Genomic DNA, 14,142 nt, shown 5'->3' with positions numbered 1-14,142 from the left:
TGAAATTCTTTTCCTTGAAAAAAATAGCAGAAAGTATCTCTTCAAGAAATTAATTGAGATATTGTTACTACTGAAAGGGAAGGTGCAAAGATTCATTTGATCTTTTTCAAGAAGAAAGAGGAAAACTCTATTGAGAAGAGCTGTTTCAATCTGCTCTGGTTACACAAAAACATATTTCAGGGTAAACAAAAACACCATTTGGGAAGCCCCCACACAGGTGATTTTCTGACCTGAACAGGAAAGTGAGGCCCTGACTCTAACCACACTAATGGCAGCTTATTACATGCAGGGATCAGGAAGTTCAGGTTCTGAAACCTCCTAGCTCCTGAAATATGGGCATGTATTTTTAATGGCTCTTTATCAATCACATTTATCATCATGACACCTATCTAAGACAACTGCTCTAAGGAAAAAATGAATGTCACCTTTGTTCCAGAACACCACACTCTGGGGAGCAGGAACATGGCCTTTGCTGATGCGTGGCTGCTAAATGAGATACTCCTGTTGGCTGGAATATAAATTGGTACAGCCACTGTAGAGAACAGTATGGAGGTTCCTTAAAAAAAATTAAATGTATAGTTGCCATATTATCCTGCAGGATCACTCCTGGGCATATGTCCAGAGAAACTCTAGTCCAGAAAAATACCAAGCACCCCAATGCTTACAGCAGCACTATTTATAATAGCCAAGACATGGGAATGATCAAAATGTCCATCAACAGAGGAATGAATAAAGAGGCTTTAGTACATATGTATAATGTAATATTACTCAGCCATAAAAAACAATGAAATAATGCCATTTGTAGCTACATGAAAGGACCTAGAGATTATTGTAAACCAGAGAGAGAAAGACAAATAACATACAATATTGTTTACATGTGGAATCAAAGCAAAAGAGATAAAAATGAACATATTTAAGAAACAGAAATAGATCCCTACATAGAAAACAAATTTATGGTTACTAAAGAGGAAAGGGGAAAAAAAGGAAAAGTTAGGAGTTTGGGATTAACATGCACACTAACATATATACATATAATAGATTAAAAAACAAGGACCCACTGTATGGCACGGGGAGCTACACTCAATATTCCGTAATAACCTATAGGAAAAGAAGCTGAAAAAAGATATATATGTGTGTGTAATTGAATCACTGTGCTGTACACTTGAAGCTAACACAATATCGTAGGTCAACTATGTCTTAAATATATATATAATTTAAAATAAATTTTTAAAAATAAAAATATAAGAGTATAAGGTAGAGAGAGCTTCCTGAAGCTGATGTGCAGGAGAAAATTGGTTCCAGCACTGGTGCCACACCTGAGACTTTTCTGGTGTTTTCCAGCTCCCAAGGTCTGCAGGGCATGGTCTCCTCTGCTTGAAAGGCTCTTCCTCCGTTACTTTCTCTCTGTGCCCCCACCTCCCACTTATTTGTCCTCTAGGTCTCAGCTTTCCTGTCATCTTCCCAAGGAGGCCCATGCCACCCCACTCAGACTGGAAAGGCCACCTCATTCTCAGGGAACATTCTTTGCTTCACAGCTCAGCTTTTCCTGTGATTATTGTGCAAAATCTCTCACCCATCACACTAGTAATTCTAAAAGAGCAAGGACTGGTGTGTTTTCTTCAACACTTTATCTTCAGAGCAGAATAAAGATGCCGCCTACATAAGTGAGTGTTCAATAAATGTGTGTTGGATGAACTAACAGATAATTTAAATGCACATCTCAGAAAAATAAGGAATAGAACAGGATACATCAAAGGACTGAGACATATGAGAGAGACCAGTGAAAGCAAAGACATTTAAAGCAGATCTTGAACAATTTGCCTTTTCCTATAAAACAGGAAACTTCATTGCCAGAAGAACTGTGTATTATTGTGTGGTAGAGAGCCTATCATGTAACGAATGTTCAACAAATATTCATTCAGTGGATGAATATATAATTAAAAGAAGCCACACACAGTTAACATAATCCCACTGGATGCTGATATAAGACAACTTAGATGTGATTTTTAACACAAGGAAGAATACTTGATTGTTAAAAATGAAATGAATTGTAATTTCAGGAACAAAAACATTAAGGACTACTTGGAGATTTTTTTTTTTCTGTTGGATTTATAGAATGTTCCAAATGCCTTGATTAGTATATGTATATATTCAACGTGGCTTAGATGGTAACGAATCTGCTTGCAATGCAGGAGACCCAGGTTTGATCCCTAGGTTGGGAAGATCCCTGAAGGAGGGCGTGGCAACACACTCCAGTGTTTTTGCCTAGAGGATCCCTTGGACAGAAGAGCCTGGCAGGCTATAGTGCATGGATTTGCAGAGTCAGACAGGACTGAAACACACTCCAGTGTTTTTGCCTGGAGGATCCCTTGGACAGAGGAGCCTGGCAGGCTACAGTGCATGGATTTGCAGTCAGACAGGACTGAATGACTAAGCACACACACAAATGTGGATTGTGAAGGGAAATAACCAGCTCTGAAAGGATTTCTCCCACATTTACAAAACTGGTGAAAATGGTATTTCCTTTTCTAATGTTTAGTTTTATTTATTTACATTTACAATAGTAGCTTAAGGGTCAAATGTAACCAAAAATGGACAGAAGGAGGGACGACAATGTTTACTGAGAGGGTAATTTCAGTTTTGAATATGTTCATATTGTCCCTGGAAATTTCTAGTATAGGTGGGACTTAGGGTCACATATGTCATTTCTTTTGTTTTTATTTCATTCAGGTGTGATGAACATGATATTATTGAACCCATAGCATCCTTGTAGTAGAAGCATTGTTATATGCAAAATGTTTAAGAGTGACTGGCAGCTAGCTGATAGTCAATGAACATTAGCCATTATTATAAATAACATCACTGATATCAATAAGTATACTAGACAATTAAATAACTAGATCTAGAATGGAGGATAGAGAGCAGGGTTTCCTCCCAAAGATGGGTTTACCCAGGAAGAGAGTCTACAGATTGGGAAGAAATGAGATAGAAGGGAAAAAAAAAATCTTCTGGGAATATTTATATCTATATTGTAGTTACTACGAGTTTATTCAGTTAAGAAAGCTAAGAAGAAATGGAAACAGTACAGGCCTTTTGGAAAGGAAATCATAAAGATGGTTAAAATAATTGAATTTCAGTTGAGTTAGGAGATATTATAGGAATCTGGTCACAAAATATGATTTTAAAAAAGCAGGAAAAAATACTTATTTATACCAAATAACCTCTATAGTCAGTTATATTTTATCCTATGAGTGGGTTTTTAGCAATATTTTATAATTTATATTTTTATGTAACTAGAATGCATGCAATTTCCATCTCCAAATTAGTCCCCCAAAACTTAAATTTAGGTTTGGGACAGTATGAAGGGAGATTTTTTTTTTAATCTTAGAATTAAAATCATACTGTCTTAGATTTGTCAGGAAAACAATGTTTGTTTGCTGAATGTTAATGCATTAATAAATGAACAAAATTTATGAGATTAACCAAAAAAAGCATTATGTAAAAATAATGTGCTCTAAAGACGTTTCTTGGGAGAAGGGGATAATTTATATTAAATGTTGTTTCTGTTTTCTTAGTAATTCTGCTCTGGCTCCAAGCTGGACAAAACAGCAGCTACTGTGAAGCCCTGTTTTAGATGGCAGTTAGCAATTCTGTTATCCCTGGACACATCTGCCAGAAGCTCATCCTTACCTGAGTGATGTACTTCCTACAGCACATCCTACCTGCCCCCCATCTACCATCCACCCCCACCTCCACCAGACTTCACTCTATACCGTCTTCTCCTTGTATATCCAGTGATGTTCTTCAGTGATGTCTGAGTGCCTGCTCTGGGTACCTGTTAATGGTTGGATGAGTGAAACCCTTAGTTTACTTTTAAGGATACATGTTTATCACATAGTGTTACTGTAGCCAGTATCTTCCAATGTGAAATTTACACATGCCCCCATAGGAATCTTGCTTCCTCCTCCTACCAGCTCCGTGACCTTGAGAAAATTATTTTACCTTTCTGTGCCTCAGATTCTTCATCTGCAAAATGAGAATTAAAAGCATAGTGTATACCCCAGGCAGCACTACTGGTAAAGAGCCTGCCTGCCAAAGCAGGAGATGTAGGAGATACAGGCTTGATCCCTGGGTCGGGAAGATTCCCAGAAGGAGGGCATGGCAACCCACTCCAGTATTCTTGCCCGGAGAATCCCACGGACAGAAGAGCATGGCAGGCTACAGCCCATGAGGTCGCAGAGAGCTGGACAGGACTGAAGTGACTTAGCACGCACCTCACAACACATTTGCATCATGCTAGCACACACACTTAATGTGATATTGAACAGAATATGTGCTTTGTAAGTGTAAGCTGTCATCATCAGTATTTTTAAACAGGGTTTTAAGTACTCAAAGACAAGTAAGATATATTTACTCCCTGCCTTCAGGAAGCTTGCACTTCAACAAAGGAAACTGACGTTTAAGCAAATTATGGAAAATACAGCATCACTAGCTGCAGAATTGGAACACAAAGCATTTAGTCAGGTTTGCTTGGGGTAAACAAAAACCCTGGAGAAGGAAATGGAAACCCACTCCAGTATTCTTGCCTGGAGAATCCTGTGGACAGAGGAGTCTGGTGGGCTGCTGTCCATAGGGTTGCACAGAGTCGGACACGACTGAAGCGACTTAGCATGCATGTACGCTTGGGGTTCAGTGGTTGTAGGGGATTCAGATCATGTGGTACAAGAAAGGGACATTTTTATGTGCTAGTTGAGAGATTACCTGGCTTATGCTAAATTATGTATCAGAAAGATTTTTGTCGAGTCTTACTGATAAGAATGGAGAAACAAAAAGGGCAGTTGTGGTCCCACAGATGCCTGAGGAATGAGAACTGGCAAAATGGAAAGGCACGTTATCAACACATAAACGTGGAATATAAAGTGAAAATAGGAAACCATGGATGCTTTTCAGGCACAAATGATAAATCTTATGACTCTGAAAATGTTTTTGTGTTTTGCCATTGTATTGGGAAATACAGTACGGTAATAGGAATAATAGGATAATGCATTAAAAAAATGAATGTAAGCTTGAGAATTAAACATAAAAATGTGTTGAAATATACAAATAATTGTAAAAATAATACATTTTATATGTGGATACTTTATATAAACTACAAGCCCAGATATCAGTATTTTAAAATTTCATAGAACAATACTATCTTTACGTACATATTAAAAAATAAACATTAAAATGAATATTTGACACTGTATAGTCCATCTATGATTTTTTTTAATTGGCTGGACTGCAAGAAGATCCAACTAGTCAATCCTAAAGGAAATCAGTCCTGAATATTCATTGGAAGGACTCATGCTAATGCTGAAACTCCAATAATTTGGCCACCTGATGCGAAGAACTGACTAATTGGAAAAGACCCTGATGCTGGGAAAGATTGAAGCCATGAGGAGAAGGGGACAAGAGAGGATGAGATGGTTGGATGGCATCACCGACTCAATGGACATGAGTTTGAGTAAACTCAGAGAGTTGACAATAGACAGGGAGGCCTAATGTGCTGCAGTCCATGGGGGTGCAAAGAGTCAAACATGACTGAGTGACTGAACTGAACTGACCTGAAAGATGAACATGTTATTTCCTTACCAATTATTAGACTGAAAGATTTTTCTCCTTATAGATATTTGACATCAAGAAAAATAAATATAAGTACGTTTAAACAATTTATAGCAATACCATTTAAAATTGTCTATCAACGCTCATGATGTTTCTCTGGCCAGTTCTATATCATTACTTCCCTCGGAGTAAGTTTTGTTTCTGGATACAAATCCAATCACAAAAGTGCATCCTAAACCAAAAAGTAAGCCAATAATTACCCCCAAAGTCCCTCTGGATTAAGTGTGCCTACTCTTCAAAAAAAAAAAAAAAAAAAAAACAGGTGTTTGAGAATTAAAGAGATCGTGTCTGATGGGAGTAAGGAATTGGCCCTGGGTTATAATCCTGGATTGTACATTACCATCTCTGCATGGTTGGCCAATGATTTAACTCCTCTGCCTTAAGACGATCACAACTCTTTGAAGCTTATACTGGTAATTAAATATCCTCTGATATTGGAAACTGTTACTCAGATACTTGGAGGGATACCCTTTTTTCCTAACTCCAGAAATTGTTTCCAGATTTTGAAGCACAATTTTATTCAACATAAGTTATTATTTTTTGATGAAGAAAATGCAAAACATGTTTACGTGGACACTATGTAAACATGACTCCAAAATCCTTCCCTGCATGGAGATGTTTTACAGCTAAGTATGAAGTACAAATATTAGAAATTCAGTTTTGAAGAATCAAATACTTCGAAATAAATTTTAAATAAAAAACAGCAAGGTATAATTTGGGGCTTGATTTAGTTACTTTGACCCATATGTCTTACGTTACTAGTTGCTTTTCTTTCAAAAGCTCTTTTAAAATATCCATTATAATGTACTTCAATCCACTGAATATTTTTTGAGTTAAAAAAACTCTGAAGGTATGTTAGCAATGTTATAAATAATTAGCAGAATAAATGCTATATAGGATGTGGAATATTTTTAATACACACATGAACATACACACACACAGAAACAAACAATATTAAATAAAAAAGAACAAAGACATGCTTATCTCTTTAACACAAATAGCTGACAGAATAATGCACATAAAACAGACTTGAAAGGCGTTTACGATACAAACTAAGTATAGTTGTAAACCCGAGTGCATTTTAATTTAAAGACAACCCCAAATAAAGATGGCAAATGTCACACTGATCATCTATACCAAATCTCACTGAGAACTAAGGCACGTATTTTCAAGAAGGCTATGTAAAGGTCGCTATGTTATCTCTCATCTCAGAATCACATAGAACTCAATGTCACATGTGACTGCCATTCATGACTCAGACTTCAATAAAATTGTCCTCTGATAGTTGAAAAAACAGGCAAGTCTAATCTAGGAAGGGAGAAATTGTGGCGGGGAAGAGAGACACAGGGAAAGCAAGAGCATATACTTCATAATACTACAGATTTCCATTTTCATAAGAATCTCAACAACCTTGCAAATCACTTTCATTAGGCTATTTCCTTGTAAATCTATATATATTTACACAAAAGTGCTTTTCGATATGGGTCAACTATACTCAATAGCTTCAAGTTTAAATAAACACATTTTTTTCTTTTTGTAACACAAAATTCTTGACAATAAGATGTTGAGGAGTGGGGAAGGTGATGTTTACATAAAAAAACCTCTAAACTGCATTATATTATCTCAAAAAAAGAGAAGAAAAATGGAAAACAAGCATACATTAATTTATAGTCGATTTTGGTTCTGATTCTTACCTAATAGTCTTTCTTATCTATTAATGTTGGTAATATAAGGCGTGATAATTAAAATACTATGATTATAATACATAGCTTCCTAAATGAAACAAAAAAATTTTTTTCTTTGATTGAGGAAATTCAACGAAAGTGTAGATCCCTCCAAAACACTATCCATCTGAAGTAAAATATCCTCAATAAATTTAGGTGTGACAATGTAAATGTTTAAATAAAATTTTAATATAAGTAGTAACATTCATTTTAAGAATTTTTATGAATAAATTCTCAATTGACAGGCTTGTAGATATGGGATTACCCGCTTGTTTTAAAATACTTTTTCTTCAATTTCTGTTGCAGTTTAAATGTCAGATGCTATTTAGCTGCTGACCAAAAATACATTGAATGATATTTGAATAAACTCTTATCCAAAGAAACAGATTCTAGAGATATACCATAGTCATGTAGATGGCAGCAATTTAGAACTACTAAACTGTGGTATTTGTTAATGAACTTACTCTTTGAAAATAGAGATAGAAATATTGATTGATTGTCAAATTTATGGACAAGCACAATTTATGAAACTTAAGAATTTTTTTGAGAGAGGAAAATATTTTGAGTCAATATTTAAAGAGATTGTTGATGAATGTTATCAAATATCTACTTTAAATTTAAATTTGAATGTCTTGAGTTAAAAATTGTTGGACACAGAGATATAACTCTTAATTGTCAGAGTTATCCACATACTCAGATTATTTCTAAGTTGAATCAGATCAAAATCCACATGCTTTAAAGAAAACATTATTCCTAATCATCAGAATAGAGGTTTCCAGTTTAACCATTCCTTCAATTTCTATTTATTCAAGATACATTCAGTAAATACTTGTTCAACTGAATGAATGCATAACAGAATTAGTGAATGTCTTGAGATAATAAAATAAATTTGGAACTGAATACTGAATTTGATTTTTCTGCACCAAGTGGAACCCCAATGCATAAATTCATTTCTTTACTCTTTAAAGAAGAGAAAATGTTGCCTTATGTTTTAACTGATCGTATTACATTTCCTTTCATCATCCCAGGAGAGAGTCCTAGCATCCACATCCTCCAGGTGAGAAGACAAGAGACCAAGGGAGACGTGAACAAAGGCAGGAAAAGCTAGAATCCTGGTTTTGACTCCCTCCCAAGTGGTTAATCCACTCCCCCACATTCCAATTTACAATAAAATGAAATTGGCACATGAACCTGAAAAGGAAGAAAAAAGAAAGAAACATGACCACATTGTGATGAATTCAGGCATATCCAATGAAGTAACAGTGCGTTTATGCATATCCCAAAAGGCTCTTGGTTCTGAAATAGAAAAACTGACGAATACCTAGTAGGGAAAAAAGACAATTAAAAAATAATCTGGAAGTGCTCGAGGGTAGAATTAAAATAGAAAATTGGCTTGCGTTCATTCTAAAGTGACTCAAAGAAGGAATTCTGATGAGCAAACATATTAAAGGTGGAAAAGCCTTCCTTTTCCTACAGAAATTCTATAAATTGTACACGGAGGAATATAACAAATTTGCAATTACTGAATCAGAATATGCCAGTGATGCAAAAATGCAGCGTGACAGGAAATTTTTACTTCACTCTAGAAATTCTTAGTCATTTTTTTGTGGTTATTAAGAGACTCTGAGACTGTCTTGTCTTACCTTTGACAAAATGAACTGCATTCTAAGTGACCTCAAAGTAAAATCTCAGGAAAGACAAGCCAGAAGTAGATAGGTTAGCATGAAATAAAAGCCAAAAGGTGAGATGAATGAAACTTTAAAACTAGCTACCATTAGAAGTATAATATATGAAAAATTACATAAGGACAGGAAGAGAATGTAAAATGGTGGAGCAAGGAGGAAAAAAACTATATAAACACACAAATTCTTATGATCTAGATTTATACCAGGCACTTTCCTACTTGCATTGGACATTTGGTCATTTGTATTAGTTGCTGGGCTTGAATATCTTCATTTTTATGTAAATATATTTGAACCCTCATGTACTTAGAGTGCCATATGATATCTATGAGTTGTTTGAAACACAGAAATAGAGAAGTATAATTTATTGATTAGTACCTAATAGAATCCCCAATGTCATGATCTAGTCCAAGTAACATATTATGAGGGTAAATCCCTTTTTAAAAATCTGACACAACTGTCAGAAAGCATTTAGTGCAACCCCAAATTCTCATTCAGAATATCATGATGATTCATTTATACTTACCCATCTTTAATGTTGGTGATTAAAAATAAATCATTTTTTTGCATTGGAATACTTTGCATAAAATGCACTCTACTTTTAAGCAGATGTTTATATCATTTGATTTCCTTTAATAAGCTTATTTGGAGTTCATACACCTGGAGAAGGAAATGGCAACTAACTCCAGTATTCTTGCCTGGGAAATCCCATGGACAGTGGACCCTGGTGGCTACAGTCCATGGGGTCACAAAAGAGTCAGACAAGACATAGTTACTAAACAACAACGAAGACTTCATATAAAATTTGTGGGACTTAACCAATAAACTCTCCAAAGTTCATAATATATTACTAATAAACCTTACATCATCAATTAAAATTGGCAATATAGAGAGAGATGGTATGGGGAGAGAGGCGGGAGGGGGGTTCAGGATTGGGAACACGAGTATACCTGTGGTGGATTTATGTTGATGTATGGCAAAACCAATGCAGTATTGTAAAGTAAAATAAAGAAAAGAAAGAAAAAACTATTTGGACTTCCAACCATGAAAAAAAAAAAAAAAAAGAACATGTGTAACTAATTCAATCCATACACCTACTCATCTCATTTCAATTAGAGGAAAATGGAATATTTACCTGAATTGCACCTCATTATACACAACAGAATTGCAGGCTCTCTAATAAATAAACTCTTACCCAGTCTAAAACAGGTTTAGAGACCCACATGTACCTTTTAAGGCATTAAAGTATTGAGTTTTGTTTATATTTCCTAGGCTGGTAACTCTTGGATATGATGAGATAGGAAATAGAAAACTGAGAAGAAAATTACATTGTATAGTTTTCTAATTATTTTCAATAATGTTTTTTTAATGGTATTGTCAAGGTGTTGTATTAAAGTCATCCTGTAGGATTATTATGTTGTTAATGCTTCTCTTCATTTGCTCAATTTATTACCATGACCACCAAAATATTTACAGCATTTGCAAAGTTATGATTGCAGAATATTAAGATTACTGTATATTTAAGCAGAGCATTAGTACACTCAACTTTGAAACATTAAATATATTCAAACTGCAAAATTTTATACAAGAAATTTTAATGTGCAAGTTTGAGGAACTAAAATGGCTTAATTTTAGAATATATCATAAAGCACTGTCTAAATATTAAGATGATTATCTTTATAGAAAGACAAAGTTGCAAGATTTTTAGTTTCTCATCGATACTCTTTCAATAAAAAAAGAAATGAACACTTTTTGGAAACATGTATGCCTTGGAAATGTGTTACACTGTGGAATTTTTAAAGCAAGTTACTTTTTTGCTTTTTGATATGGTTGTAACAGCAGCTGAGCTGACAAAAGGCAGTGCAAAATGAGGAACAAAATAGTTATATTTCTATATATGCTCGAAACACTTAGTGATTGTAAGCTCAGAATGTTGAAAATGTTAATGATTTTAGCTTAAAAAGTTATTTCTACTTTATTACAAGTGTATCATGCTAATATATACACTGAGCAAAGGAGGTCCTTGTTGAGTAGAAACAGCTGGGTTTGCTTACACGTAAGTACTTTTTTGTTCGTTTGTTTCTCATTATTATTAGTTTTAAGAACTATTTCATAAAAATAAATAAAGATCTTTGTCTTTTTTAAGAACATGTTTTATGTATGACTGAAGTTTTTACAACATCCGAAAAAGCCATCCGATGTTAGATTTAAAAATAAAATCAAAAGCATTTTCTGACATAGTACACATGAAAAATTGGAAATTCCAATATCTTCAATAGAAGTTGTAGAAAGTGTATGTCTCCTTGGAGCCTGACACCCACTTAACACAGCAGAAAATAAGGTACCATATACTGTAAACAAAAAGTACAGTAAAGGACAGTTGTAAATTTACATAAGAATAGTTCATAAACATTTTGGTCTTTCCATAACAGTTTTTATATAAAATGAATAAAAAAACCTTTAGACAGCTGTCATCACTCTTGTTTGACCACATTTCACTTGATGCACACAGATATATTTATATAACAATATATTGATGCACCGTTACATGGATATTATACTATGATTACTGCTTGTAACTGAGATGTGCATTATCCAATCAACATTATCCATAGTTGAAATACTCTTACATTTATGTATTCTTGTCATGTTGTATCTATAAAAACATGAAAATATAACTTTACATTATTTCAATTATTTACATTAGTTCAAGCTTGACAGAGAAAAATTGATAAGCTACAATTTGTAGAAGAGTAGGCCCAGAGGTACATTAAATAGCATTGATTGTATATTGTCATCTTTTTCATTTTTAAAAATCATTTTAAGTATAATATGGAAACAATTAGTCTGCAATTTGGTCATTCTAGCATTGATGATTTAAACTTAAAATGCACCTCCAACATTCCTGATGAGGAGAAATGCACTAAAATTATATTGTTTTATCCTGGAATTTGTGATTAGGGACAGCTAAATTTAAGGAAGAATATCATGATACCTCACACCACCACTTTCCATGCAAGTGATTGCTATTAAGACTCCGCATTTCTCTTCCCTTTGTGATACATAATAAATAAGAATGTTTTCAAGACACTTAGTAAAACACAAAGTGTGTGCCTGCAGAGATAGCAAGAATAAAAGTATTAAAAATTATGACTGAATGTTAATAATTTTAAACTCTGAATTAATTATATTGTAAAGGGCTTCAGTGGAAATAAATGGTCTCTTATGAAGGGAAAGATAGATCCTTTAAATTTCTCAACTAGAGAAATACAAGATTTTAGTCATGAGTTATAGATATGTTTTTTAGCCACACTGGGCATTTTAACTTAGCTATTCCACCCAGGAAATAAAAGTATAAAAAATATTTACTTTAAGGTCATTTATATTGATGACAATTAGAAGAAACTGTATTGCAGGTGACTCAAAAGTGCTTAAATTATTCATAATATTTACGATTTATGCCAGCTCTTAAAATTTTAAAAACAAAAACACAGATTTAGTTTATGGAATTTGATCAACAGGCATCTATCTACTTTCAAGGCATTTCTAATTCTACCTACAACTGATACTTCTCTCTCTCAGATACTTTAAAATGGAACCTCACATACTCTGGTATTTGTTTTTCAAGATTAGCTTTTAAAATCTATTAGCATTTATCTACAGAGATTAAATGCTTTATATATGAGAAGCCATACTAAAAACAGGTTCAGATTTTGTTTTGGGAGTTTATATTTTAAGAACCATCTGGTCTTCTTTAAAGTGGGCTAATTTCTCTGGGAACCTAACAAGTTAATAGTCTTTGAATTCACTTGACTTATTGATGACCAAACTGTAGCTAAGTAAAATTAACTGGACCACTTGCAAATAAAACAATAGAAAAATGTTTATTTCAAATGTCAAGCACTGCCAAGTAATTTTATATTAACACCAAATGTTAAAGAATAGGATACATTAAAGTTTTAATAACAATATTAAATTACTACAAGATTGACTCTTCTCTTTGTTTTTTCTTTCCTTAGCATGTACATATTTGGCTTTGAAAAATATGTAACTGATACCTAAAGCCTTTTAATCACTTCCCACTTAGTTTAATTGTTGTTGTCTTATCCAACCAATATGGAAGCAAGTTTACTGAAAAGCCAGTTTGTTTGTGAAAATACCTAAAAATATTTTTTTAATGTTTTTTTTTCCCTTTTTCTTATAAAACATGTCACATCTTGATGCAGCTGATGTCAAGTGTGCTTAAGTCATTATGAATCAAGAGACTAACAACAGGACTGCAGAAACGAGTTTGTTGTCTGTACAAAGACGTCAGTGAAACTAGAGTACTTCCGTGTGAGCTGTGCGTGTCCACCAAGCTTTGTCTGGAACTGGAGTAGAAAAGGATGTTGTGTTTCTAGGTAACCATTCTTTACAACTCGAGATGAATTCCACACATATAAGAACTCTTGGCTGAAAGAAAAGTCTTCAAGATACTGGATGCCTCTCACCACTTTGTCAATAAACACACAAGAAAACCATTGTGTAAGGCACTCAAAAGGTTCTTATCAATCACGAGAGATCAGTCACACTGACATTCATTCTCATGCCAGGACTCACGTAAGGGACAGCATGCACTGCTTTTGGAAATTCTGGAGTCATAACACGTCCATTTTCTCCAGTACTTCCTGTAATTGACAGCCTCGCTTCACTCCTCAGGGCATCGTTCAAGGTCATCTTGAATGAGAGAGGGAGGTGGGGAAAGAAAGAAAAAGGAAGCATATGTTACGGTTTTCAAATGTATCCAGAGTAAAGGCTGCAGTGCTTTTGAAAAGCTTACTTCTATCTGAAAGCTTGTAGCAAATGAAAGCAAACAGTGCCAAGCTGAACTACAGATAATAAAGCACAATTACAGCAGGAATCTGCCCACATCCCCCCAAGCTACCGTGTCATTAAAGAGGAAAATAGACAGTTGAGCTGCTGGTTAGTCACTGATCAGGAACACGGAAGAACAGCAACAGGACAAACAGGACGATCCACTGGCCACCTTCCTCATTTAAAAGAGCTTAAGGACGCGACAAGAAAGCTAGAAA

At 34.4% G+C, this 14,142-nt stretch overlaps 1 protein-coding gene across 3 annotated transcripts in view; it reads right to left on the bottom strand.

Annotated features, from left to right (window-relative positions):
- Positions 11,208 to 14,142, bottom strand: part of GRIA2 (glutamate ionotropic receptor AMPA type subunit 2) — a 197,896-nt gene continuing 194,961 nt past the window's right edge. For all 3 annotated transcript variants that reach the window (XM_018061479.1, XM_018061477.1, XM_013970552.2), the window contains one exon: positions 11,208 to 13,786. In XM_018061479.1, coding sequence (XP_017916968.1) covers positions 13,622 to 13,786 — 165 coding nt within the window. In that variant the 3' untranslated portion in view covers positions 11,208 to 13,621. The remainder of the gene's footprint in view (positions 13,787 to 14,142) is intronic.

This window comes from Capra hircus, chromosome 17 (genome assembly GCF_001704415.2).
Source record: "Capra hircus breed San Clemente chromosome 17, ASM170441v1, whole genome shotgun sequence".
Taxonomy (NCBI): Eukaryota; Metazoa; Chordata; class Mammalia; order Artiodactyla; family Bovidae; genus Capra; species Capra hircus.
Note: the sequence above shows the minus strand (reverse complement) of the source record. Positions and strands in the feature narration are given on the sequence as shown.